Genomic DNA, 26563 nt, shown 5'->3' on the forward strand with positions numbered 1-26563 from the left:
TTTCTCTTTGGAACCAGTTGCATTTGGGGATTCTTTCTTGGGAAGTAGGAGTCAGGTAGCCAGTTCACGTAGGATAGAGGTTGTAGATTTACTTGAAAGGTTACAGGATAAGCTGCAAGTTACTTAACAAGGAGACCACACCAGGAGCAGCATCTTCCTGCTCAGCCCACTCTCTTTAAGGGTCATACTTCTCTAGTCACTTACCAACATCCCATGACATCACACACTGGCTGAGCACAGCAGAGAACAATGGAGGTGTGTACAGAATGCATCACAAGATTATAACAAAACGTATTTGAACTGCGAAGACCTGTCGTGCTATTATGTCCTAACATTTCAATTCAGATATTGTTTTTGAGTTGGGGATACTAGTACCCTTCTGGAAGTCGAAAACTCTCCTGCAGTTGTCGCTCAGTGAATTCAGAGCTTGCTGCAGAGATTTGCGCCATAAGTGAATTCCAGCAGGGCCAGCTTAGCCAGGGGTCTTCTGAGTTTGTGATGTATATTGTTTATATTGTGAATATTGTATTGAGCTCTCATTAGTGAGTGGGAACTTAAAATGGCACTTCCTCACAGACTGGAAGGACACAGTGAATAAAAAAAATCTGTTATCTCATCTGCTGGACTGGCATGTGTCCAGCATGGGGCAGGTTCACAGGCTTTGTCAGCCGCTGTGTTGACTTTGCTTGACAGGGTAAAGCACTCACCTCTTCAGCTCGGTACGTGCTTGCTCAGTAAGCCAACGGCAGCCGAGAGAATGACTCGGTCGTGGGCGCTCCTGTTCATTTTTCTGTCAGTGACCGTATGCGGTTTTGACGCAGCTCCCCTGTCCGAGACCCGCCCTTCCCCTAAAGATGTTGCACGCAGTGCAGTTGACGCGTATAACCAGCAAACTTCGACAGACATTGTGTTCAAGTTCCTTCAGCTCAGAAGTGTGAAGAGAAAGGTAAATCTGATATTCTACCTGTCGGGCTCCTCGCCTCTCATAAAAAGACACTGTTTAGTTTGGGCCAGGGGTTCCTACTGTCCTTCTGTCTTGGGAACATCTCTTTGGGGCTCTTTAAATGGCCCAAACGCTGATGAATGTGTCAATACGTTTCAACGGAAGCTGACATTATCAAACAAAGGAACATTCTAGATATTTATTGTTGGTGATGCAGATCTGGGTAAAGAGAATCGTATTTTGTCTTCACATAATGGTGTCTTGAAATGGGCATCCAGTGTAGAGAAAAAAACAGGTCTCTACCCAGTCCTGCATCATTAACAGTCACTAACGATAAGTATTTCCATACCAGCAAACTTTTCAAGACCAAAACAAGAATGATATTTGCTGACGCTGGGAATACCCGTAGTGGTTCCAGGAGGTGCCAGGTGCGATCCGACGGTGGAACTATGGGAACTTTGACACACTTGAAATAGCGTTACTGAATGGATCCATATCATGTTGACGCAAAATATCAAACCTTAGGCTTCCCTTTCTAACTATTTTTTATTAGCCATGCTGGCCAATTTGTTTGATTGGAACAAACAAGAGTATTGGTACCAGAATGCAATGGATTTTTAAACAAAAGCAGAGCTGGGATACTTTGTATCTTTGTGACACGGTGAACATGGAGGTGCTTGGCAATTTAAAAAACGTTTTATGGGGCGGGAGGTGTCTCATCGAGGAATGTTGTGGAGAGCAGCAAGGTTGCTCTCTGGCAGTACTCTTCAGAACTAGTGTGGCAAAGGGGGCTTCTATGAAAGACATTTTTCAAACCATTCTGAAAAAGTCTGCGTTTAAGACGAAGTCGGTCAGTAACATTGGTCAGAACTTTACTGAGGGGACTGGAAATAGTCCCTAAGGAAAGCTTTGGGAATCCTGTGGACTATGGTGAATTGTAAAGCTCTTTTAATAAAGCAGCATATTCGCCTTTTGAACGGTTTCATGTTTACTTTGCTTTATAGACAAATCTTACCACCACAAACTCCAAGGATATCTAGCTGGTCTATTTACTAGAAATGGTGTAATTTAAAACTCAGTTATGAAGTAGTTTAGAGGTTGTGACCATGCACAGCCGGCAGTGATTGCGTTTCTTTTTTTTTCTTTACAGCAACAGATGATGGTTACACCTTGTTAGTGTGTGCCTGAACCTTGCACACACATGTGGCAGACAGTAGAGTGCAGGCGCGCACGCTACTCCTTTCTTTCAATGCGTGAGTACCTCGTCCAGCCCTTTTTTCTTTGCATTGTGGTATTTCTAGTCCTTAAATTTGTATTGACATAGCCCTGCAAATAAGTAACAGAATGCAAAGGCAAAACCTGGCTGGATGAGCAACTTGCACATGGAACCAGGAAGCTGCAGAGCTTTAGCATTGTCTCCCTTCTAACAGATGTAATAACCGTTGTTTAAAGGCTGAACATGCAGCGACCGATGGACTTTCACACGCCAATTTCTGGACTTCGTGCAGCGATAAGCAGCTAAATGGGATATGATATTATTTTTGTTGCATACTTAGGACCTGTTTCTGAAAAAGATAACATATTTCATGCCAACAAAATGTTTTTAAATTAAGCACACAAGGTACACATGAATCACAAGTCTTGAACTGGAAAGCTGCATTGTTCGAATTATGATTTGCTGCACTAAGCACATTTCCAAAGAAAGACCACTTCTTTCTTCCAATCATATTGTGAGAGACAGCAAGCGTCCACAGAAAACAGGAACTTTGAGCTGTCCGTTGTCAGGGGTAGTAGCTCACCAAGTTATTATTGTTTCCTTTGTATTCTGGTACTTGTAGTTATATTCTTGCAGGACTGCCATGGCCAGAATGAGACGAATAAATAGGACAGTGTAAGAGCTGCGTGTAAAAAAACAATGGTTCCCTCTTGGCTTTCTGCTCTGCACTGGCCCAGTTTAATCAATTATTAGCATATAGCGCCCTCATCTGGTATATTCAATGGCAGATTCCTAGGTCACTCGTGTTGTTTCCTCATGTGCGGTGTTGTCAAAAGGCAGGCTCTATTTAATCATGCAACAAGATATTGATTGATCTGAAACTTTTTCAGCTTGTGCAGTGTTTGTGCCCAAGAAAGGGTTTATTTTCAGGCAGTTGATTCTCAAGTTGTATTCAAATATATCATTTAAAAAGCCAATTGTGGGAATCTGGGTAACTAGTTGAGGGGAGTGAAACCTTGCTCCAGCAACATTGATAATTCTTGTCAGGGTAACACACAAGCAAACCCCCAATTTAACCTGTGCTTAGCAGTTTTGTAGCTTTGCACAAAACCAGTTAGGCTTAGCTTAGAGGCAATATGTGAAGAATTTATGCAGCACACAGACAGTAACAAATTGAGAACACAATGCAAGAAAAATCTCACACCTGTTTAGAAAAATAGAAAATAATTTAATAAATCATTTAACACAAAAATGACAAAAATCCAATTAGTGGACCCAGGGATATACAATTTTAAAGGATTTATAGAAATCAAGTGCTAAGAAAAGCGTCACCTGCAGTTATCTGGTCATGGTAGACCAGATCCAAGTCACAAGTTCAGGCCGACCGTGATTGAGCGCAGGCTGAATACATGACTGAGTTCAGTCTGCCGATAAGTACCTTGTAGCGTGAGTGCTGAGATGCAAAGTCTTTGCGTTGAAGTGCATGGGCCAGCTGTGAGGAACCGTCGACGAGGAGCTGCGTTGCAAGGTCTGACATCCAGATGCATCACGCAGTGGCAGAGTTGACTGTCAATTAAGTGCCGCGATGCGAGATCCTGCAGCATCATTGAGAAAGCCGATGGGGCTTACGCTGACTTGAGCTGCCATATGTCGCACATGGGACGAGAAGTGTTGCACTGGACAGGTGTCAGCGTTGGGCTGAGTTGGCATTGAAGAAGCTATCGGTGCTTGCTAGGACTTGCACTGAGATGTGTCAGCGTCGGGGATGAGTCTCATCACACTGGGCCGGAGTTGATGATAGGCTGCATCATGCTGTGTCCTGATGTGTGGAGATGTGTTGATGTCGGAGAAGCATGTTATGTCTCTGTGGCTTGAACAGGGGCCAGCTGACTGGCCCTTGGAAACAGTGGTGGCTGGTGACTGAAAGCAGTGGTGGGGCACAAATACAAGACGGAATTGCACCTTGTGAGAGAGCCTCACTACCCACGTATTTCCATTCACCTACTCACCCCCACTGCCTTTGGTCACCTACCCATTTACTCATCCACATTGTCATCCACTGCCATTCACACAACTCTTATACACAGACACCCACATTTTCTCAGCCACTCTGTCAAGCCCTGCAAACACATTCAAACAAACACACATTGCCTCACCCATCCAGTATCCAGCAGTTTCAGTGATAAAAGGTACACGTTTATTTGAGCTGCCGATTACATGTTTAATATGACATATCACGTCATTAGTCTGCAGAAGAAATAAAACAAGCATAACTAGCCATGATAAATTACTGGAACCATTAATGCCTTTGAGAGACGAAATCACCTACAGAGGCAGTGAAGGGAAGGGAGAGGAGAGCTGAGAGAACAGATTTTTTTCTTATTGTCTGTAAAAAAGATAGAGCTCCAACTTACTTGTGTGCAGGGTTGTCTTTGGCCTATTTATGACTAGAGGCCTTCAAGTCACACTCCTGTGTCCCAGAGAGCCCTGGATGGAGATATTTATTGTATTTATTCAATTTCTCTACCACAGACTGGGGATTTTCTTTGTGAACTGCCACATTCTTTTAATAAAATGTGACCTCTGGTACATAGACCCTTCTGATCACACCCCACTCCTTTGAGTAAATAGGAAAGGGTGGAGAATAATATTGGAGTGACATGAAGTTTTCAGAAACCCAGGCTGAAAAAAACCCGCTCCAGGCTGTTTACAAACAGGGCTTCTGGTGGAGGAGGAGATAAGCCAGGGACGTCACTGCGTTCTGAGAAAACATAAGGGCTTTGAGCCCTGTCAGCCCTACTGTGCAGCTTTCAGCCACATACTGACGCATGTGCAGTGGGGCTTTTCAAAGTGCACAACTTTCACTCCGAAAATGTTGTGCAGAAAATGTTTTACTTTCATCATGTAATTACATTTATGCTTCCCTAGAGAGGCCAGAAAAGGCTAGGGGCGCAGCCCCTTAGCCCTTGAACACCAGCCGCCACTGCTTGGAAATTCCTTGGAGTCCTGAGTCCACACAGGCAGGCTGGTTGCAGCAGGACAGCTTACAGCAGCAGAATAGACCTCGTGCAACAACACCAGGTCTTGGGCAGTAAAGCACTCCTTTGTTAACAAGCAGGACAGACTTCAGAGCTGAACAGTCCTTCCTGGCAGAGTTTACAGATCCAGAAGTGATCTGAAGAGTTGGGTCTGAGAATCCACTACTTATACCTGGTGCCCACTTTGAAATGGAGAAGCTTTTAGAGCCCTCCCCCTGAAGAGGTGTCTGATATTTCCTGCCTCCCTGCCCTGGCCCTAGCTTATCTGGGGGCACAAAAGACTAGTGTGAAATCCTTTGTGAGTGTGTTGAGGCAGAGCCTTTGTGATGTGCAATTGTGGTAGGTGACAGTTCCCCCCTCATCCTGACAAAGATGGGCCCATCCTGCCAACACCTATTCTCCCTTTGTCTCACTGTCTGGGAATAAAACACAAGAACCAGCTACACCTAGTCATGTGACCCAAAACAGAGGCTGCAGGCACCAAATAATTAGGACAAGGAAATGTCAACTTTCTAAAAATGCAAACAACAAGGTGATGGATAGAATGTTTGAATTAATCTCAGGCACTGACATCTGCAATGGGTCTCATGGAAAAACACCTTTTTTCCACCCACCAAGCCACCTCAGTTTAATCCCAGCCATATGCAATCAGTCTTGACCCTGCTTCTGTGGGGTACAATCCAGCCCAAACTGCCAGGCCCGGTCCTTGCTGAACCAGAACTCAAGCAACCCAGGAATGGTTTCACCCTTATTAGGGCTCTTCAGCCAAATTCAGTGGCACAGTGACCCCGGAACCCACATCTGGGCATTCCTGGAGCACTTAAAGCATCAAATGCAAAAACAACATGATAATGGATAGAATGCCTGAATTAATATAAGCCACTGGTAATCGCTTGGGTCGCATCCCAATCCATCATTTTTTGCCCCTCCAGGCCACCTCAGTTTGTAAACTTTCTACAAGTGGAATTTTCAGAATTGTGACTTAAAATGCAACATTACTATTGCAGATGGTTTACATTACAGTTCTTTAGAGAGCAAACTCTGCTTCCTTGCTTGCTCCCAATTGAAAGCTATACATTTTTAAATGTAAAAAGGTAACCCAATGTTATCCTATGGGAGAGGTAGGCTGTGCAGTAGTGAAAAACGAATTTAAGAGTTTTGACTACCAGGACATGTAAAAGTTAAAGGTACCTTCCCAACATTTTAAATACACAGGACCCTGCCCTATAGGGTGTTTAGAGCCTAACCTAGGAGTGACTTATATGTGTTAAAAAGGAGTGGTTAAGCCTGATGAAAGGTTTATTGTGCCAGGTCGAAATGGCAGTTTAAATTCCATGCACAGGCTGCAGCGGCAGGCCCGAGACATGCTTAAAAGGGCTACTTTAGTGGGTGGCACAAGCAGTGCAGCAAGCACACTAGTAGCATTTCATTTACAGGCCCTGGGTACAGAGAGTACCACTTTGCTAGATGAGCTACAATTAATTAAAGGTGGCAATTGGGCAGAAGCCAATGTTACCATGTTTTGGGGAGAGAGCACAAACGCTTTATCATTGGTTAGCAGTGGGAAAGTGTGCAGAGTCCTAAGGCCAGCAAAAATGAAGTCAGCAAAAACAGGGGAATGAAAAGCAAAATGTTGAGGAAAACCATGCCTCAACATGAATCTTTCAAAAAATCAGCTTTTTGGTGATTTGATGCAACTAAGGGGATCTGTTGCGCAGCATATTATGATTAGCCCAGTAATCATTGTCTTCACTTTTATGCAAACGTGGTCTATGAAAAAAGAATGCTTACATTTACACCTCCAGTCTGAGAATTTAAGCTTGAGGATAAGAATTGTGATTCCATCCAACCCATTGTAGGCACCCTGTCCTTGTATTAACCACTCCTTCTCATCTATCAAAGTGCCTAGACATGAAGTGTCAGTTTTATTTCATTGTAATTTCTGTTAGCTCTTACTTTTCCATGCTTTAAATTGGGGCAGCCAGGTCAGGAAGTTGCCACCCTCCTTCACAGTGACAAGATCTCACTTATTTTTGCAAATAAATTTCATGGAATGCTATGATGTACTTCTGTTACAAACAGTGACAAATGCTACTCAATTATAGATTCAAACTAATGGAACAATACAATTGCATGTATGAACTAATCTACACAAGTGCATTCTGAAGATTGAATCTCGCCCTGAAGAAGTTCAATGAATGAAACTTGTTGGCTGTTTTTGTTTAAAATACAAGAAGAACTAAGAAAAGAAAGAAGTGATAAAACAATTCAAGAAGAAACATAACTTCATTGATCAAGGGCTATTCGGTGCCCCTCATCCTAAATATATAAATGTTTCTGCAATTGTGGCAGCAGCAGCTTCAGCAGCGAGATGCTGTTTGGGGAAAGCACCTACACAAACAATTTGTGACTGCATTATAATGCTGTTATGAGGACCATAGCTGATTTGTAAATCTTTTGCAGTCTGTAGGTCTCACTCTTGCCTGTCTAGGGTTGTTGAACTGACAGAAGTGCCCTGTTGGACCCTCATGTACAGCACCCCACCACTGGACAACAGTGCCAGAGCAATCTTGCTTTCTTTATTCACTAGTGAATACAAGACAGATTGACTTGAGAAAATACATGCAACAAGCACAGGGGAAGCAATCCACAGCTCTTGGTTTAGTAGCTGTGAACAACTGTTTCACCTTGTTCAACTGCCGGCCAGTGTGACTGGTTTGAGACTGCTCTCTGCCAAACTATTATTAACATAGAGTGGTGCAACTGAGCTCTTAAGTTTTAAAATCTCATGCATGAGTACTTAATACAGTCCAAGAGTTGTCTTTGAATTTAGGGAGTTGTAGATCTGATTTTATGAAGAGTTAACTAGAACTATCAATCCCAGCATTCAAACCAAAAACAACCTGGACTGGATGACTTGCTCACAGCTGGAACTTGGTAACTTGAGAGCTCTGGATGATTAGACCTGGCATCCTTGGCGTGGTTTCCCCCTGACTTGTTTGCTTTCTGACTTCTTGTTTTGCTGAATTCATATTTGTTGGCTTTAGGATCCTGGGCACTTTACCACTGCTGGACAGTGCTAAAGTGCATGTGCCCTTTCCCTAAAAACATGGTAACAGTGGCCTATCAACAGCTGGCATATTTAATTTACTTGTAGGTCCCTAGTAAAGGGCACTATGTGTGTCCATGGCATGTAAGTTAAATGCTACTAGTGGGCCTGCAACACTGAATGTCCCACCCACTTCAGTAGCCCTTTAACCATACATGACTCAGGCCTGTTGTTGCATAGCCTGCGGGTGCAGTTTTAAACTGCCATGATGATCTGGCAAGTTAACCCACTTGTCAGACCTAAACCTTCCTTTTTAATACATATAAGATACACCTTAGGTAGGCCCCGGACAGCCCTAAGAGCATAGTGCAGTATATTTAAAAAGTTGGACATGTACTTTTAAGTTTTACATGTCTAAGTAGTGAATAACTGTTAAATTCTTGTTCACTACTGCAACGTCTATCTCTCCCATAGGTTAACATTGGGTTTGCCTCCTTCCATTTTATAAGTGTAATTTCTAATTGGGACCAGGTAGATATTTCAAGTTTGGTGTATCTGGACTCGCAATTTAAAATCCCAACCTTTGGTGAATTTGGATTTTAAGTTGCAAGTCTAAAAATGCCACTTTTTGAAAGTTGGCACTTTCTTACTTTAACCATTCTGTGCCTCTGCCTGTCACTCAATACACACCAGGGTAGGTGACAACTGGGCTCCTGTACATTCATTCACACAAAAAGGGAGCTGAGGAGTGCCATTTACATCCTGATGGCCCATCATCAAGCTGATGGGCCTTCCTGGGCTGGATGGGAGGGAGGAGCTGACACTTGTTCCTGAATAGGGCTGTTTCTGTTCTGTCACAAAGAGCTGCATAATCCCCTGTAATGTGTCTGGAGCCAGGGAAGGGAGGGCAGGGGCCTGTGCACTTCAAAGGCCTCTCTTTGAAGTCTCCCCCACTTAAGAGGCACAACTGAGTATAAGTACTGGACCCAAAACCCCACCAAATCAGTTCTCTTCTGGATCCAAGTACATTTTGCCAGGAAGAAGGACTGCTGTGCTGCTAAAGGGACAGTCACTTTGCTGGACTCCTGCTTTGCTGTGCCTGCCCTGTTGCCTGCTGCCCTCCTTGCCTGGGAGTGAGAAGGACTGGACTTGCATCTCTACATCCCCAGAACCAAGTGACTCCAAGGGAATACTGGCTTGCCTCCTGTTCTGCAGTTTCAAGAGCATTAAAGACTTCACCCCCTCTGCTACAGCTTCTGGACTCTGCAAGCTGTGAGCCCTACCTTACCAAGTAGCTGGCCAACACTCCATCATGGTGAGCCTGAACTTTGGATTTTCCCCAGTCTAATGCAACCAGATAGCAGTGGTTGGCACTTTATGCTTCTGAGCACTACAGTTACATTTAATATTTTAAAATTCATATCTCAACTTCTACTTAGTGTTTTTTTTGTCATTTTGGTCTTGCTTTGTTCCTTAAATTAAGATCTATTTTTCTAACCTGGTGTGGATTATTCTTGTGTGGTGTTTTCACTGTTTTACTAAAACCTTAGACCGTGCTTCTTGAGTTAAGCCTGACTGCTCTGTGCCAAGCTGCCAGAGGTTGAGCACATGTTATTTTATGGAGTGTATCTGACTTATCCTGACTAGACTTGTTGCCCCAACTTAGACCGGGTGCATACCTATGCTAACTAAAGACCCAATTTCCAACATTGGTGGCAGCGGGGGGGTAGGACTTGTGTTTGTGCAGTGCCTTACAGTAATTTGGTGTACACTACCATCCACATAAAAGACCAGTTTAAACCAATTGTCTCTGATCCTCATTAGCATTTCATTCCCTACTCTCTCTGATTGGCATTTAATTTTCCTTTTCTTCCTGAGTGGTGTTTTTTCCTCTAAATCATTTCGAAGACTGGAGATTCCACACCTGTACCTGCAAAGATGGACTGTGAGGTGGCCGAGCTGGAGAGCTACACTGTGGCCCAAGTCAAGGACTTTTGTGAGAAGTTTGGGCTTTCCACAAGAGGCTTCACCAGGAAGGTGGTGCTGGAAAAGGCGGTGAGGGCCAAGTTGGAAATCCAGAATATACCTGTGAGCACAGAGGAGGAAGAGGAGAATTATATACTAGAGGATGATGAGCTGGATCATGATTACCTGTAACTGACTGTGGGGCAGGGAACCAAAAGAATGGAAGCCCCCCCCACCCCCCAAGGCAGGGAAAAGCATTTTGTAGTGGTTACTCTCGTGTAGCCTTGTGCGTTCTGTCAGGCACGAGACTCGCAAGAGGAATGTGAATGAGTTGACAGTTGCGGGACGTTCGTGAGCGGTGGCAGCAAATGGCAGATCAATGCGGTGGTCTAAATTCACAATAAAACACAGCTATTTACAACACCTTGTGTGAGCTCTTCATCACAAGGAAATTGTCGACAAGTGTTCTGGACCGCTGCCTTGGACCCACTTACTTGAATGAACGAGGTGATTCTATTTTTTTTTTCCGGTTTATCTGCCACAGCGTCAAAAGTATAGACGTTTTCCTGTCAACTAAAGTACGTGCAGAAAGGCTCCTAATTGGATAATTGGCAATGTCTTCTTTCGACAAGAAAAAGACTGTAAAACTTAAAGGAAGTGCAACACTGACATCTACTGAAAGAAAAGGTACTGCATCCTGTTTCAATTGTTAAAGGGAAAATCTAACTATGCCTATTTGCGTGAACTAGCTCCTAAATACATGACAAATTCTTTAGGGACTGCTGTGCACGATTCCTTATGGGCACTATCACGGCATAAATTCTGAGAATATCTGCATTATTTGTTCAAACTACAAACAACAAAGAGCTAGCACTGAAACTGCATAGGTAACATTTACAGGAACATTCTTCATGAACAAGAGGACAAAGGGAAACTAACTGGACACTTTGATATTCAACAGTTGTTTTACAGTGTTTAATTTTTATTTTGCTTAAAATCAGCAGTTTTTGTGTTCAGGGCTGTGATCGTCCTCCAATGCAGTCTGTGAATCCACTGCCACCTTTTCTGGAGACACCTCGGAATCCACCTATCGTCTGGAAAAATTGGTATGATGCTTTTGAAATGTCCCTAGGAGCAATTGGTGCACCTTGTTTCCGTCCCGAGAGAAACATTTTTTTTCTACTACATTCCTTAGGATTTAAAGGGAGATTGGTATTCAAACATCTTCCTGCTTTTGGTGTTGGATGAAGGAGAAGAGATTGATGAATATACTGAGACAGTCAAAAAACTGGAACTGAGGTTTGACATTCAACACAGTTTAGTGGTAATCAGACACAAGTTTTTCAAAAGGGAACAAAGTTCTTGAGAAAATGTGGATATCTTTGTATCAACATTGAGGAAGCTTGCAGCCGACTGTCAGTTTCAGATGTTCAACAACCAGTTCAACAACCAGTTAGTCAGAGACCAATTTATTGCAAAATGCATGGATAAAACTATCCAGCAAAATCTTCTTTCTATGAACAATCCGTCGCTTGATGAGACATTAAGACTGGCAAAAAGCATTGAGACGTCTAAATTGTCGGTGAAGGAATTGGAGTCCTTCACCGGGCGACAGAGAATATAGGATTGGTGAAGTCTCAAGATGAGAAAAGATTAAAATTGACTAAGACTTCATCTAAGCCATTTTTTAAACAGAATAATATTTGTTTCAGATGTGGTAATCCAAACCATTTTAAGAGTGGTAGAGGCTGTCCTGCTAGGAATGCTACATGCAGGAAGTGCAACAAAATGGGACACTTTGCCAAAGTGTGTCAGAGTGGCACAATCAATGCTAGTTCTCAACAGAGTTTAGGAAGGTATAAAAACAGTACTGGGGTAGCCAACGTAACAGAGGTGATTGACAATGAATTGGAAAAAATCCAAGAGGACTTCAGAGACATGGTAATGATTGTCACAGAGGGTCAGATAGTGAGTGGTGATCCGACAATGTGTGTAGATACTTATGTTGAGATTGGTGTTTGTGACAAAGTTGTTAAATTGTTGGTAGATTCTGGTGCTCGGATCACAATGATTACCCAAGAACTGTGTAAGAAAGTTTGGGGAGATAGACTTCTCAGTGCGCTGGACAGAGCACCTGTGTCCTATGAAGGGAGAAAGATTGAATTAGCAGGGTATTTTGAGGATGTGCTTGAATTTAAGGGTAGGAACATTTTTGGTAAGGTTTATGTGGCAATGAAAGGGTTAAACATATTAGGTTAGTTTCATCAAGGATTGTTTCAAATGGTTTTGAGGCCAGGCACCAAAGAAAGAAGTGTTCTCAAAAAAATTAGGCACCATTTAAGGCTTTACTCATGAAATAAAAGTCAGGGAGGGAGTCATACCTGTCAAGCATACATTCAGGAGTGTACCATTCAGTGTGAGAGACAAACTAGAAAAAGAATTGATGGATTTGAGTGAGAAAGGTATTATTGAACCCATAGAATCCTCCCTATGGTTATCTCCCTTGGTAGTCGCCAGGAAGAAAAATGGCGAATTGAGAATATGTGTTGATCTTCGCAGTTTGAACAAACATATTTGGGTGGATTCACACCCATTACCCAAAATTGCAGATATGCTGGCTACTATTGGAGAGTCTAAGTGGTTTTCCAAATTGGATCTAGCTGCAGCATACCATCAAATTGTTTTAGATCCAACTTCAAGACATCTTACTGCATTTGTATCACCTTTAGGTACATTTCAATACTGCAGAATGCCTTTTGGATTAGCTTCTGCAGCAGCTGTCTTTCAAAGGGTTATGTCTCAGATGTTAAAAGACATTAAAGGTGTAGCTGTGTTTCAGGATGATGTCTTGATCCATCCAACATCCAAGGAGGAACATGATCTCATTGTGAGAAGAGTGTTAAAGGTCATGCAGGATAGAGGAGTTGTTCTAAGAAGTGAGAAATGCCAATTTTTGAGAAATAAAGTTGAATATTTGGGCCATGTTGTATCTGAACAAGGAACTGAACCTAAACCTGGTTTAGTCAAAGCAATTATGGATACGTCACCACCTTGTGACAAAGCTGGATTGAAGCCTTTTATTGGTTTGTGTGAATTTTATTCACGTTTCATGAATGATTACGCAGCTAAAGCAAAGACTTTGACAAATTTGTTAAAGAAAAATGTTGCATTTGAATGGAGTAAAGACAGTCAGGAGGCATTTGATTGGGACAAGTTCCAATTAATTGGACCTAGAATTTGGAAACCTTTTGATCCAGATGTACAGTTTATTGTAACTGTGGATGCTAGCAGTTTTGGTGTGGATGCGGTGTTGACTCAAGTGAAAGGAGGGGTGGAAAATACTTTGGATTAAGCATCAAGGGTTTTGAGAGGGTCTGAAATAAATTTTTCAGTTACTGAAAAGGAATTGTTAGCGTGTTGGTGGGCTATTAGAAAGTTTCATCCTTATATCTGGGGGAACGCGTTTGTTTTGTGCACTGATCATAGCCCTCTTGTTTCTATTTTGACTGGAGACAAGATTAAGGAATTGACACCTCGTATTTCAAGACTAGTCACAAAATTATTGCAGTATGATTTTGAAGTTCACTACATTCCAGGCAACAAGAATGTCAGGGCAGATTTTTTTATCTAGATTCCCGACACTTGAAGGAGCTAGTGTTGGTGAGGATGGAGAGGAAGATGATGTAGATAACTATTTTATAGCAGCAGTAGATTTGGAAGGTATGTGTGCAATAAGTGAAAGTGAGTGGAAGAAGGAACTAACCAAGGACATGGCATTGGCTCAGGTCATGAGCTTTGTTAAAAATGGTTGGCCCAGAGAGAGAAATGTTCCAATTCAGTTTCAGACATTCGGCAACGTATCAGGAGAAATGTCTGTTGAAGACGACATTCTGATGAGGGGTGAGAGGTTTGTTCACCCTGTGAGTTTGAGGAAAAGAATTGTTGCTGTTGCGCATGAGGGTCATTTAGGTAGGATACTTACTAAGCGTAGGTTACGTGAAACATTTTGGTGGCCTGGAATGGATCAGTGTGTTGATGCATGTGTGGAGGAATGTGTAATATGCAACAGTTGTGAAAAAGGTTTCAAGGTGAGGACCCCACCTTTACAACCTATTGAGTTACCCTCTAGACCTTGAGAAAAGTTGGAATTGACCTTATTGGTCCGTTCAACACGTTACCAGTCTCGTTGCGGTTTGCTGTAGTCTTAATTGACTGGTATTCTAAGTGGCCAGAAATTAAATTTATGGGTGATCCCTCAATGAGGAATGTGATTGAATTTTTGAGAGATGTCTTTCTACGTGAGGGGGTTTCTTCTTCATTTGTTTCTGACAATGGTGTGCAATTTGTTAGTCATGAATTTAAATAATTTTTGCTAGAAGGAGTTGTCAAGCACATAAGGAGTTCACTATACCATCCTCAAACTAATGGTCCTGTAGAACACAAGAATCGTGTTTTGGGGAATTGTGTGCAGTGGGTTACTGTTAACAAGTCAAATGTTCAAATTTCAGTACGATCCAGGCTTTGGTTTTATCGCACAACTCCCCATTCGTCAACTGGATTTTCTCCTTTTGAGTTGCTGCGTGGGAGGAAACCATTTTCAAAGATCTGCCCTGGTTGGATGTCCAGGTGGATTAAACAAAGTGAGTGGAGTCTGATTGATGACATGGTCAGGAAAAATGTTCAGATGGCACAGATCAAGCAAAATAAATATTTTGATTCATCAAAGAAAGTTTGTTCCCACCAGTTTGTGGTTGGGAATAAGATTAGAATTAAAACACCGGTTCACAGGAAGAAAGGAGAAAATAAGTTTTCTGAACCAGTGGTTATTGACAAGATATGTGGTAATGCTGTCAGGGTCAATAGGCGAAATTGGTCGAATGTTAATAGGGTGGTCAAAGTCAAGGATGAGTGTAACATGACGTATGATCCTAATCAATCTTTTGTGTTTCAGAGCAATGAATTTCCAAGCAAATATGTTGTTGACAAAAAAAATCCAGGAGATGCAAATAGGTTTGATCCAGATTTGTATGTACGCAGGAGTGGTAGGAAAAGGGTAAAACCTTTGAGATACCGTTGATTTTGTAATTTCATTTAATTTATTGATGAGTTTTCTGTAAGATTTTCTTGACAGTTTCAGCTGAAATGTATTAGCAATGTTATGGCTAATTGTTTTTCTTGCTGTTCTTCAATGTTCTTTATTATTTATTTTTTTATTTCTCATTTTGTTCTCACGTTTTTATATTTCTTGATGGGTATTTCAAAATAAATTTGTAATGTTTGGTTTGCCATTTGTAAGGGAAGGGGATAATGTAGTGGTTACTCTTGTGTAGCTTCATGCGTTCTGTCAAGCACAAGACTCACAAGAGGAATGTGGATGAGTTGACAGTTGCAGGACGTTCGTGAGCGGTGGCAGCGAATGGCAGATCTATGCGGCGGTCTAAATTCACAATAAAACAAAGCTATTTACAACATCTTCTGTGAGCTCTTCATCACACATTTCATCCAGACACCTGTCCCCAGAGGAGCTGGATAACAGGAGTGAGGTGAGGAAATTAAAGTTGGAGCTGGCTAAGTTCCAATTAGAGAAAGACAGAAAGACCTGGAGGCGAAAAGTTTTTTCATGGAGGAGAGGAAAATTATGTTGGCTCAGGAGTTGAGCCTGAAAGAACTGGACCTCAAGGCCAGGAGTGGTGAGGCCAGCCAAGATGGTGGCAGCATTTCCTCAGTGCCCTCTGACAGTAGAGTCCACATACCCAGGGGTCTGATGTCTTACTTTGTGGTGGGAGATGACATAGACAGATGTTTTGAGGCCTATGAGATTGCTCTGCAGATGCACTTATGTCCCACAGGAAGATTAGAGGCACATTCTTAGTGAGGTGAGCGACGTACTGGCCCTAGAAGGGAGAGACAGGATGAGGTATTGCCCCATGAAGGAGGCTCTAACCAGGAAGTGTAGTTTGACCCTAGAAAAGTACAGGCAGAATTTCAGGGAGAACCAGAAGCTATTTTAACAGACCTGGGTGGATTGTGTGGATTCCTTTTGCAAGACACTGGATGGTTGAGTGAAGTAAATGATTACCAGGGGCTGTATAACATGACTGCAAAGGAGCACATGTTCAGTCTTTGTTTTTCAGATCTGTGCCAACACCTTGTTGACAGTAAGCTCTCTGTCCCCAGGGGGCTTGCTAAGGAAGCGGACTGCTGGGTAAGTACCAGCATTCACAAGAAAGTATATGGGGGATCAACACAGAGCTGGGTAGGGTCCTCTGCAGAAGAAGAAGGGGAGGACAAAAATAAGAGCAAGGTGTTCTCTAAAGGGCCACAAACTAGTAAGGTGGGTCAGGGCTCCGCTCTCTGCTGAAAAGAAGAAAAAGTGGTTCCTGATAGTAAGTCTTCGGGGAAGGCACCCTCGAAGAGCTAGGAGTGTCAACAGGAAGGGCACTATAGGGGCAGTAACTGGGGCTGGCTAGTGTAGCACTTGGAACTTGAACTTGAAACTGAGAGGGAGGCTGAAGTGCGTACAGGGAAGGAAGTGGCCACATTGGGGAACCTCCCTGAGCTGGCCAAATGGCAGCATATTTATGCATATACATGTTTCCAATATCTGTGCATTAAAAGGGTAGATCAAATTGTATTGAATATAGCCTTGATTAAACATCATCAAACGTAATCTCGTAGGTGCTAGACCTTAACAAAATTGAGGAGACAGTGGGCGGAGGGGGGTAAAGAGAGAAAGGTTTGGGGAAAGCGCAAGCCAGGCCACGGGTCATTGGTCAACGCAATTGCGGGTGAGCAGGGTGGCTCAGTGTTAGTGGGGCGGTGCGAGAATTACAGAAGGATGTACAATATAGAACGTGTCGCAGGCAATTGTACGTTTATGCAGTAGACCGTGGGGAGGAAGAGGGTGAGTGTTGAAGAGTATTGGGGGGGAGAGAAGGGGGACATGTCTATAAGAGGTCCAGAGTGAATGGTCATGGAATAGCGAGAAGAGAGAGGAGGGAAAAGATGAGTAGAGAAGAAACGAAACAAAAGAGAGAAGGGGGAATGTTGGAAAATGGGTTATTGGTAAGGGCAGGTAGGTACCTACACTTAGCAATAGGCCACTAACCTCCACTTAGGTCCAGTTAGGTCTCAGCAAATTAAACCCAGCTCAACCCTTTGTAGAATGGCAACGAGCGTCAAGGCTTAGCTTAGGAGACAGAGTGTAAAGCATTCAAATATCACAAAACAGTAATTAAATAAAACACAGGAAACAGTTTAAAACTCCAAAACCAATTTATAAAAATAGATTATATTTTTATCTTTAAAATGACACCAACATGAATAAAATCGGATAAGGGGAACCGGAGATCTGAATTTTTAAAGAATTATTATTTTTTTAGCACCTAGAAACAAAAAAGCGCCAATCGGGTCATCTGGTTGCACCTCGACCGGGGCAAAGTCAAAGTTTAAGGCCGACCGTGATGGAGCCCTGCTCGGCTACAGGCCGCGGGTGGCCTCGGTTAAAAGTTTACCTTCACACTTAGGGGGTGATTCCAACCCTGGCGGTCGGTGATAAAGTGGCGGCCAACCCGCCAACAGGCAGGCGGTCCAAAAAATGCAATTCTGACCCTGGTGGGAACCGCCAACACAGACCACCACTTTAACACTCCGACCGCCACGGCGGGACCGACAAACAGCGCGGCGGTCACCGCCAACAGGCAGGCGGCAGACAATGTACCGCCCACCCTATCACAACTCACCAATCCGCCACCTTTTCCGGGGCGGGAGCCCCGCCGATAAAAACACGGTGGAAACAGACTACGAACGGGAAAACGCTCACCTCCACACACTCCACAAGCAATTTGTTCAGCATGGAACCCGAATTAAACATCCTACCAGCCCTTGTCTACCTGCTCATCTACCACGAGTACGAACGCCGGCGCAGACGACAACGGTGAGTACTGCACCTACGACACAGGGGAGGGGGGAGGAGGAAAGGTTACGGGCACACACATACGCGATACACCCACCCCCCCACCTCACCCCCCCAATACCTACACACCAATGCAGAGCAACAAGTCAGAGTGACACCCCCCAAACCCCCCGGAAGAATGCAAAGACATAATTAAAATGAAGTTTCGACTTTATGTATAAAATAGGTTCATTGAAGTCATGGTAAAATGCCATATGAAATATACAAAAGAAATAATAAACATAGTGCAAAGTATAAACATAGTCAAAAAGTCCTGCACAGTCCATTAAATATCCATAGTCCGTGGGCCAATGTGTACAAACACATGGGCAAAGCCCACACAGGAGACCGGACAACATTGGAGAGAACACTGCAGGGGCATCAGATGATAAAACAACAGGCACCTCAGGGGGAAGGGAAAGGGGGGCACCTCAGCCACATGAGTCCACGACGCCAGATCCACGAGGGGCCTCCATGCCCACTGTACCATCCTGGGGAGTGCAAAGCCACAGTCCATCAGATGGATAACCGACTCCACTGGTATTGGAGGAGGCATGGTGCCCAGAGTGCTTCGTGAACACCTGCTCGACACAGAACCGGCACTGTCAATGGACCAGCAGTGCTTGAGACGGCGGTCCCCAGCGGAGCGGTGCTTGACAGGAAGGGCCCAGCGGAGCGGTTCTTGACAGGAAGGGCCCAGCGGAGCGGTGCTTGAGACGGCGGTGCCCAGCGGAGCGGTGCTTGAAAGGAAGGGCCCAGCGGAGCGGTGCTTGACAGGAAGGGCCCAGCGGAGCGGTGCTTGAGACGGCGGTGCCCAGCGGAGCGGTGCTTGACAGGAAGGACCCAGCGGAGCGGTGCTTGACAGGAAGGGCCCAGCGGAGCGGTGCTTGAGATGAAGGGCCCAGCGGAGCGGTGCTTGAGATGAAGGGCCCAGCGGAGCGGTGCTTGACAGGAAGGGCCCAGCGGAGCGGTGCTTGACAGGAAGGGCCCAGCGGAGCGGTGCTTGACAGGAAGGGCCCAGTGGAGCGGTGCTTGAGATGAAGGGCCCAGTGGAGCGGTGCTTGAGATGAAGGGCCCAGCGGAGCGGTGCTTGACAGGAAGGGCCCAGCGGAGCGGTGCTTGAGACGGCGGTGCCCAGCGGAGCGGTGCTTGACAGGAAGGGCCCAGCGGAGCGGTGCTTGAGATGAAGGGCCCAGCGGAGCGGTGCTTGAGATGAAGGGCCCAGCGGAGCGGTGCTTGACAGGAAGGGCCCAGCGGAGCAGTGCTTGACAGGAAGGGCCCAGCGGAGCGGTGCTTGAGATGAAGTGCCCAGCGGAGCGGTGCTTGACAGGAAGGGCCCTAGCGGAGCGGTGCTTGAGATGAAGGGCCCAGCGGAGCGGTGCTTGAGATGAAGGGCCCAGCGGAGCAGTGCTTGAGATGAAGGGCCCAGCGGAGCGGTGCTTGAGATGAAGGGCCCAGCGGAGCGGTGCTTGAGATGAAGGGCCCAGCGGAGCGGTGCTTGACAGGAAGGGCCCAGCGGAGCGGTGCCCTTCACGGCGGGGCCCTGTTCAGCGGTGCCCTTCACGGCGGGGCCCTGTTCAGCGATGCCTGTCTTGGCGGGGCCCTGTTCATCGGTGCTCTTCACGGCGGGGCCCTGTTCAGCGGTGCCTGTCTTGGCGGGCCCTGTTCAGCGGTGCCTGTCTTGGCGGGGCCCTGTTCAGCGGTGCTCTTCACGGCGGGGCCCTGTTCAGCGGTGCCCTTCACTGCGGGGCCCTGTTCAGCGGTGCTCTTCACGGCGGGGCCCTGTTCAGCGGTGCCTGTCTTGGCGGGGCCCTGTTCAGCGGTGCCCTTCACGGCGGGGCCCTGTTCAGCGGTGCCTGTCTTGGCGGGGCCCTGTTCAGCGGTGCTTGTCCTGTCTTTCAAGGGAGCCAGACCTGGCCAAGACTCCCCGCTTAGTCGCCCTCCGACCTTGCGGTAGCGGGGCCCTCCTGTGATGGAGTCTTGGGCCCGTGGGTGTCGTCCGTCACACCCGGTATGGGGCTGGTGGGGCCCTCCTGGTGCGCTCACCTGCTGCATGTCTTCTCCGCCCTGCTGCCCTTGCCCTCCTTCGCTGCAGCTCTCTGGCCCTTGCCTCCCTTAGATGATGTGGCAGGTGACGGGGTAAGGCCACTCTCCTTGGTGGCAGCTGTCTCAGGCTGTTCGCGCCGGCCCTTAATTTTTCTAGTCCTCTTCCCAGGGGGTGGGCTGGCTGTCCCCTTGCTGCTGGCCGATGTTCCTTCCCTAGGAGCTGGTGGACTCCAATAGCCCTGCACTATGGTGATACTAGATGCAGGGCTGGTGGTGGCTGAGGTGCTCTTTGGACTCTTACCAGATGGAGGGGGTGGGTCAGGTGATGCAAAGAGGTTAATTTTGGAGAGGAAAAGTTTTTTAGGAGCAATGGGAAGGGTAGGTGCAGTGGGTATGGGAGTGGAGGAAGAGGATGTGGTTGTAGGAGAGTCAAGTGTGCTGTCTTTGGGTGCAGGTGCTTGGGCTGGAGGCTGTTGTGAGGTGGATGGCTGTTGGGTGGGTGGCTGCCTGCGTTTGTGTGGTTTGGAAGAGGGGGTGACAGACACAGTGGGAGAGGACACAGGTGACGTGTAAATGGCAGTGGGGGTGGTGACTTCACGTGTGCTGACTGTAATGGAGGGTGTGCTGGTGATGGAAGTACTGGCTGATGGTGGTGTGCATGCAGGTGTGAGTGGAGACGTCACAGGGAGGGAGGAGGGAGACGAGGAGGAGGGCGACACAGAGGTGGTAGTGACTGTTGGCATGTCTGCATCTGGATGTTGTTTGTGTGAATGCTTGTGGGATCTGTGGTGCTTATGGCTGGATGAGCTGCCCTTGGGTGTTGAGGTGTGTGCAGGCTGGTCTGATGGTGTGGATGGGATAGGCTGAGGAACAGGAGACTGGGACTGGGTGGAGGGAGTTAGAAGAGGGAGGCTGGAGACAGGGACAATGGCTGCCGTCAGTGCTGAGGCCAGAGCATTGAACGATCGCTGATGGGCAGCCTGACCCGAATGAATGCCCTCCAGGTATGCATTGCTCCGATGCACCTCCCTTTCTACACCCTGGATGGCTTTCAAAAGGGTAGACTGCCCAACAATGATGGTCTGGAGGAGGTCAATGACCTCCTCACTGAGGGCAGCAGGGGTAACTGGGGCAGGGCCTGAGGTGCCTGGGGCGAAGGAGATGCCCACCTTCCTGGGTGAGCGGGCACGGAGCGAAGGCTGAGGGGCTGCTGGGAGGGCGGGGCTGGTGCGCTGGGTGGCGGCTGTACCTGTTGTGGCGGTGGGCACGGATGTTGCCGCCACCGCAAGGGAGCTCCCTTCCGAGGACGTGTCGGTGTCGCTGACGTCTCCACGGGTCCCCGTTGTGGAGCTCCCCTCGCCCTCCGTCTCACTGGTGAACTCGGAGTCGGTTGCATGGCCCTCCGGGGCCATGTGAGATGCAGCTCCCTCGTGCGCCGATGCCACTTCTCCTCTGCCTGATGATGCTAATGTACACATGCACAGGACGAAAAAGAAAATGGGAGGGGGGGAGAAATGAAGACAGGTTGAGTGCATGCATTGGCAACACCGTTGGCGGAGAGGACAGACACAGAAGCCCCCTGCACTACGCTGCGCAATCGGGGTACACTACTCAGTTCTTGTGACTAGGCCTACAGGTCTATGGACGACAAATGCACACATGGGTGATGCAGGACCATGGATAGCTGTACTTGGCACCCTACAGAGGTGGGGGCGGGGGCACAGGGCCATGCCTAACGGAGGGGACTAGCCTACAGAAAGCGCCCTGGCCTTGAGCTACCCACAGCCCTCCTCCCCCACCCAGACACCTCAACTGCGCGCAAAGATAGCAGAATGTGCTGATACTCACCCCCTTGTGTCTGCTGTGATGTCCTCGCGCGCCCATCCAAATCGGGGTAGGCCACCGCCAGGATCCGGGACATCAGGGGGGTCAATTGGCGGCTGGCACCGTTCCTACGTTGGGAGGCCATCCCCAGCAGAGACTCGGCGGTCTTTCTGGTCCCGCGGCGGATGTCCTCCCACCTCTTTCGGCAGTGGGTGCCCCGTCTGTTGTGGACCCCCAGGGCCCGGACGTCCTTGGCGATGGCACGCCAAATGTCGATCTTCTGATGGGCGCTGACCTATTTGACATGTACAGGGTGGGAAAGGAAATATCATCACTTTTCTGCATGGTCGATGTGAGTGGCCCCCCCTCCCCAACCTTGCCATGTGGCACATGTTCCCATCTGTCGTGCGTTGCACTCCTCATTCGCTCCCCTCCCCACCATCTTACATACACCCCACTCGACACAGGCATAGCCCATTCAGCGTGCACCCTGTGTACTAACCTGTTGGTCTGGAGGACCGTAGAGAAGCACATACTGGGGGAGGACCCCATCAACAAGTTTCTCCAATTCTTCGGCAGAGAAGGCAGGGGCCCTTTCCCCAGTCGCAGCAGCCATTGTATCTCCCAGACCGAGGTCACAGCAGCACTTGCAGTATAGGTCCTCTCCTGTGGATGATCAGGTCTCGAGTGATTAATCAGATAGAAAATGGCGGTCACGCCCGCGGCGGTGCGTACCGCGGCGGTGCGTACCGCGGCGGTGCGTACCGTGACTGCCGGCGCACATCGTCATTGGCTCATGAAACCCATAGGGTGCAATGTTAACCAATGCGGCTTCGCACCGCGGTCTTCGACCGCCTACCGCCACGGTGTGCCACGCCAGCGCATTGACCTCACATCCCACTGTCACACTTCACGGGTCAGGCAGCCGCCATTTCCAGGGCCCACATGGCATAATTTCAACTGCGTCACACAGGCCTAGGCCGTGCATTGCCACTCATACAAGCCTTTCAATGCATTGCGATTCTTTTACTGTGCAAGCTGTGTGAACGAACCTGTGGTTTGCTTGACTTTCTGCTCCATGTTGTCCTTCCTAGGCACCGTCCGCTGGGACTTGCGAGGAGAAGGATAAATCCTCCCGTGTACCGACCGCTGGTGGACCTGTCGACAATGGAAGAACGACATGTTATACTTAGATACCGACTTGACAGAGCCACTATACATGAACTGTGTGCCCAGCTGGAGCCAGACCTGATGTCCCCCATCTGCCAACCCACAGGGATTACCCCTCTGGTGCAGGTTCTGTCAGTACTCCATTTTTTGGCAAGTGGGTCTTTTCAGACAACAGTGGCCATGTCATCAGGGATGTCTCAGCCTATGTTTTCTAAGGTTTTGTCCAGAGTGTTGTCTGCCCTGATGAAATACATGCAGAGCTACATTGTTTTCCCTGAGGAGGATGATTTGGCTACAGTGAAGGGTGATTTCTATGCCCTTGGACATATCCCCAACATCATTGGTGCCATTGATGGGACCCATGTGGCTTTGGTTCCCCCCAGTGGAAGTGAGCAGGTGTACAGAAACAGAAAAAGTTATCATTCGATGAATGTCCAGGTGGTCTGTTTGGCAGACCAGTACATCTCCCATGTAAATGCCAAGTTCCCTGGGTCAGTGCATGACGCGTATGTTATGAGAAATAGCAGCATCCCTTACGTGATGGAACAGCTACAGAGACACCGTGTGTGGTTATTGGGTGACTCTGGTTACCCCAACCTCTCCTGGCTATTGACCCCAGTGAGAAATCCCCGGACCAGGGCAGAGGAACGGTACAATGAGGCCCATGGGCGGACTAGGAGGGTGATCGAACGCACCTTCGGACTCCTTAAGGCCAGGTTCAGGTGCCTCCATATGACCGGTGGATCCCTAATCCCTAATGTACTCACCAAAGAAGGTGTGCCATATCATCGTGGCCTGCTGTATGCTTCACAATCTTGCTTTGCGCCGCCAGTTGCCTTTTGTGCAGGAGGATGGCCCAGATGGTGGTGTTGTTGCAGCTGTGGAGCCTGTGGAGAGTGAAGAGGAGGAAAACGACGGGGACGACACGGACAACAGGGAAACAGCCACCCCAATTTCCATTTACTTAAGGCCTCCTGCGTCTCTACTGTCTGTGTTTCCTCCCAGTTCCTTTTAAGTTAATTGTGACTTTCCCTTCCCTTTTCAGAGCTGTATGACCGACTGCGTGACTACTGCTTTGTTTGCCCATGGACTAATGCTTATTGACATTGGTATGTTGTCATCACAATGTTGCTGAACATAATTGCACCGTTATGTGTAATACATTTGTGAAAAATACAAGCAGACTCCTGTTATTTTAAGTGCAATGAGTGATTTATTTCAAGTGCTACATATAGGTAAATGATTGGGAAGCGGGGATGGGTGGGGGTGGAGTAATGTCCATGGCAGAGTCCAGTTCTCAGTCGCACAGGTGCATTGTCCATATGCCTGTGGAAGGATGGAGCAGGGGCAATTCAAGGTTGGACAGGGTGACAATTTGGGACAGTGGGATGACATCAGGGGGTATCATATGCTGGCGGGGGTCTTGCAATCCTACTCTGTCTTCTTGTGAGATCTCAGGTTCCGCTTGCGGGGTGGTTCTTCTTCAGCAGGAGGTGGGGTTCTGGTGGACTGTCGTTGTGTGGGGGCCTCCTGTCCACTAGCGCCGGCGGATGTTGTAGCCTGTTCCTGGTCCTGGCTAGTGACAGGGGCCCTTTGTGGTGCCACATGGTCCCGCAATGTGGTGACTATCTGGTTAAGGGCCAGGACGATGGTCCCCATTGCGGAACCGATGTTCCTCAGTTCCTCTCTGCACCCCATGTACCGTTCCTCCTGCTGTGCCTTGATCTCCTGGAACCTGGCCAGTACCGTTCCCATCGTCTCCTGGGAGTGGTGGAAAGCTCCCATGATGGAGGAGAGGGCCTCTTGGAGAGTGGGTTCCCTGGGCCTGTCCCCCCCCTGTCGCACAGCAGCCCTCCCAGTTCCCCTGTTTCCCTGGGCCTCTGTCCCCTGGACGGTGTGCCCACTAACACTGCCCCCAGGTCCCTGTGGTTGTTGGGGTGGTGGGTCAACCTGGGTGCCCTGTAGTGGCGGACACACCGCTGATTGACGTGTCCTGGAGACAGAGGCATGGGCCCGCTGGGTGGGAGCTGTGCTGGTGTTCCCAGAGGGGGTTGGGTCTGGTGTAGCCTGTGGCTGTCTGTGGGGAACCGACTGTCCAGAGGTCCCCGATGGGCCGGGCTGGTCGTCTGGCTCCAGGGAGACAGAGCTGCTGTCATCGCTGGGGGCCTCATCTGGGGGTGGGATGGACATCTCTGGACCCTCCGTGGCGGTGTGGTGGCGTTCGGGTCCTGCAGGGGTATTAAGGTATGGTTATAGCTTCTGTGTGTGGCATTTCGTGTGATGGGTGGGTGTCCGTGTACCCAAGTGCAGGCATTCCCTTGTGGGGGCTTTTGTGAGGGTGGCTTGTGGGGGTGATGTGTGTGTGCAGTGGGCATGCTTTGGTGATGGGTGTCCATGCTTTGTGTTTGCATGCAGGGCTTGGTGTTTAGATGGGTGGGTTGTGATGGTGAGCCTTTTGCAAGGAGTTGGTGTGATGGGGGTGGGGGTGAGGGTGGGGGTATGTGCTGGCATGCAGGTGGGGTGGGGGTGGGAAGTAGTAGTTAAGATTTGACTTACCAGAGTCCATTCCTCCAGATACTCCTGCGAGGCCCTCAGGATGCAGGACGTGCAATACTTCCTCCTCCCATGCTGTAAATTCGGGGGGAGTAGGTGGGGGTCCGCCGCCAGTCTTCTGCACCGCAATGTTGTGCCTTGATACCATGGAACGCACCTTCCCCCGTAGGTCGTTCCATTGCTTCCTGATGTCATCCCGATTGCGTGGATGCTGTCCCACCGCGTTGACCCTGTCCACTATCCTTTGCCAGAGCTCCATCTTCCTAACTATTGTGGTGTGCTGCACCTGTGCCCCGAATAGCTGGGGCTCTACACAGACTATTTCCTCCACCATGACCCTGGATTCTGCGTCAGAAAACCTGGGGTGTCTTTGGGGTGCCATGGGGTGGTGTGGATGAGGTGAGGGGTGGTGTATGTGTTGTGGAGTGTAATGTGTGTGGTGGTGTATGGTGTTTTGTGCGTGGTAATTGTGTGGGTGATGTTGTGATTTGCCTCGGTGTGATAGTCTACTCTAAGCAGTGCTGTCTCTCTCGGTCCTTGATTCGCAATTGTTGTCGTAGGGGTTTGTGGGTGATGTGGGTGTGTGTTTTATTTTGTATTGGGTGTGTGGGAGTGGTGTGTACATGTATCTCAGGTGTGTGTGTTTCAAATTGACCAATGTGGGGATGTTTTGTAGAGGTGTGTGTATTTCGACTGCGGCGGTGTGTACCGCCAATAGAATACCGCGGTTGAAAGATCGCCGCGTGGATTCGTGGGTCGTAATGGCATGGGCGTATTTCTGTTGGCGTGACGGTGGAGGTTTGGT

The 26563-nt window shown here is 47.7% G+C and overlaps 1 protein-coding gene across 2 annotated transcripts in view; it reads left to right on the plus strand.

Annotated features, from left to right (window-relative positions):
* Positions 1-721: 721 nt before the first annotated feature.
* LOC138260785 (cathelin-like) overlaps positions 722-26563 on the plus strand; it is a 211905-nt gene continuing 186063 nt past the window's right edge. For both annotated transcript variants that reach the window (XM_069209238.1, XM_069209239.1), the window contains exon 1: positions 722-946. In XM_069209238.1, the coding sequence (XP_069065339.1) occupies positions 758-946 (189 nt within the window). In that variant the 5' untranslated portion in view covers positions 722-757. The remainder of the gene's footprint in view (positions 947-26563) is intronic.

Source organism: Pleurodeles waltl, chromosome 10 (assembly GCF_031143425.1).
Source record: "Pleurodeles waltl isolate 20211129_DDA chromosome 10, aPleWal1.hap1.20221129, whole genome shotgun sequence".
Classification (NCBI taxonomy): domain Eukaryota; kingdom Metazoa; phylum Chordata; class Amphibia; order Caudata; family Salamandridae; genus Pleurodeles; species Pleurodeles waltl.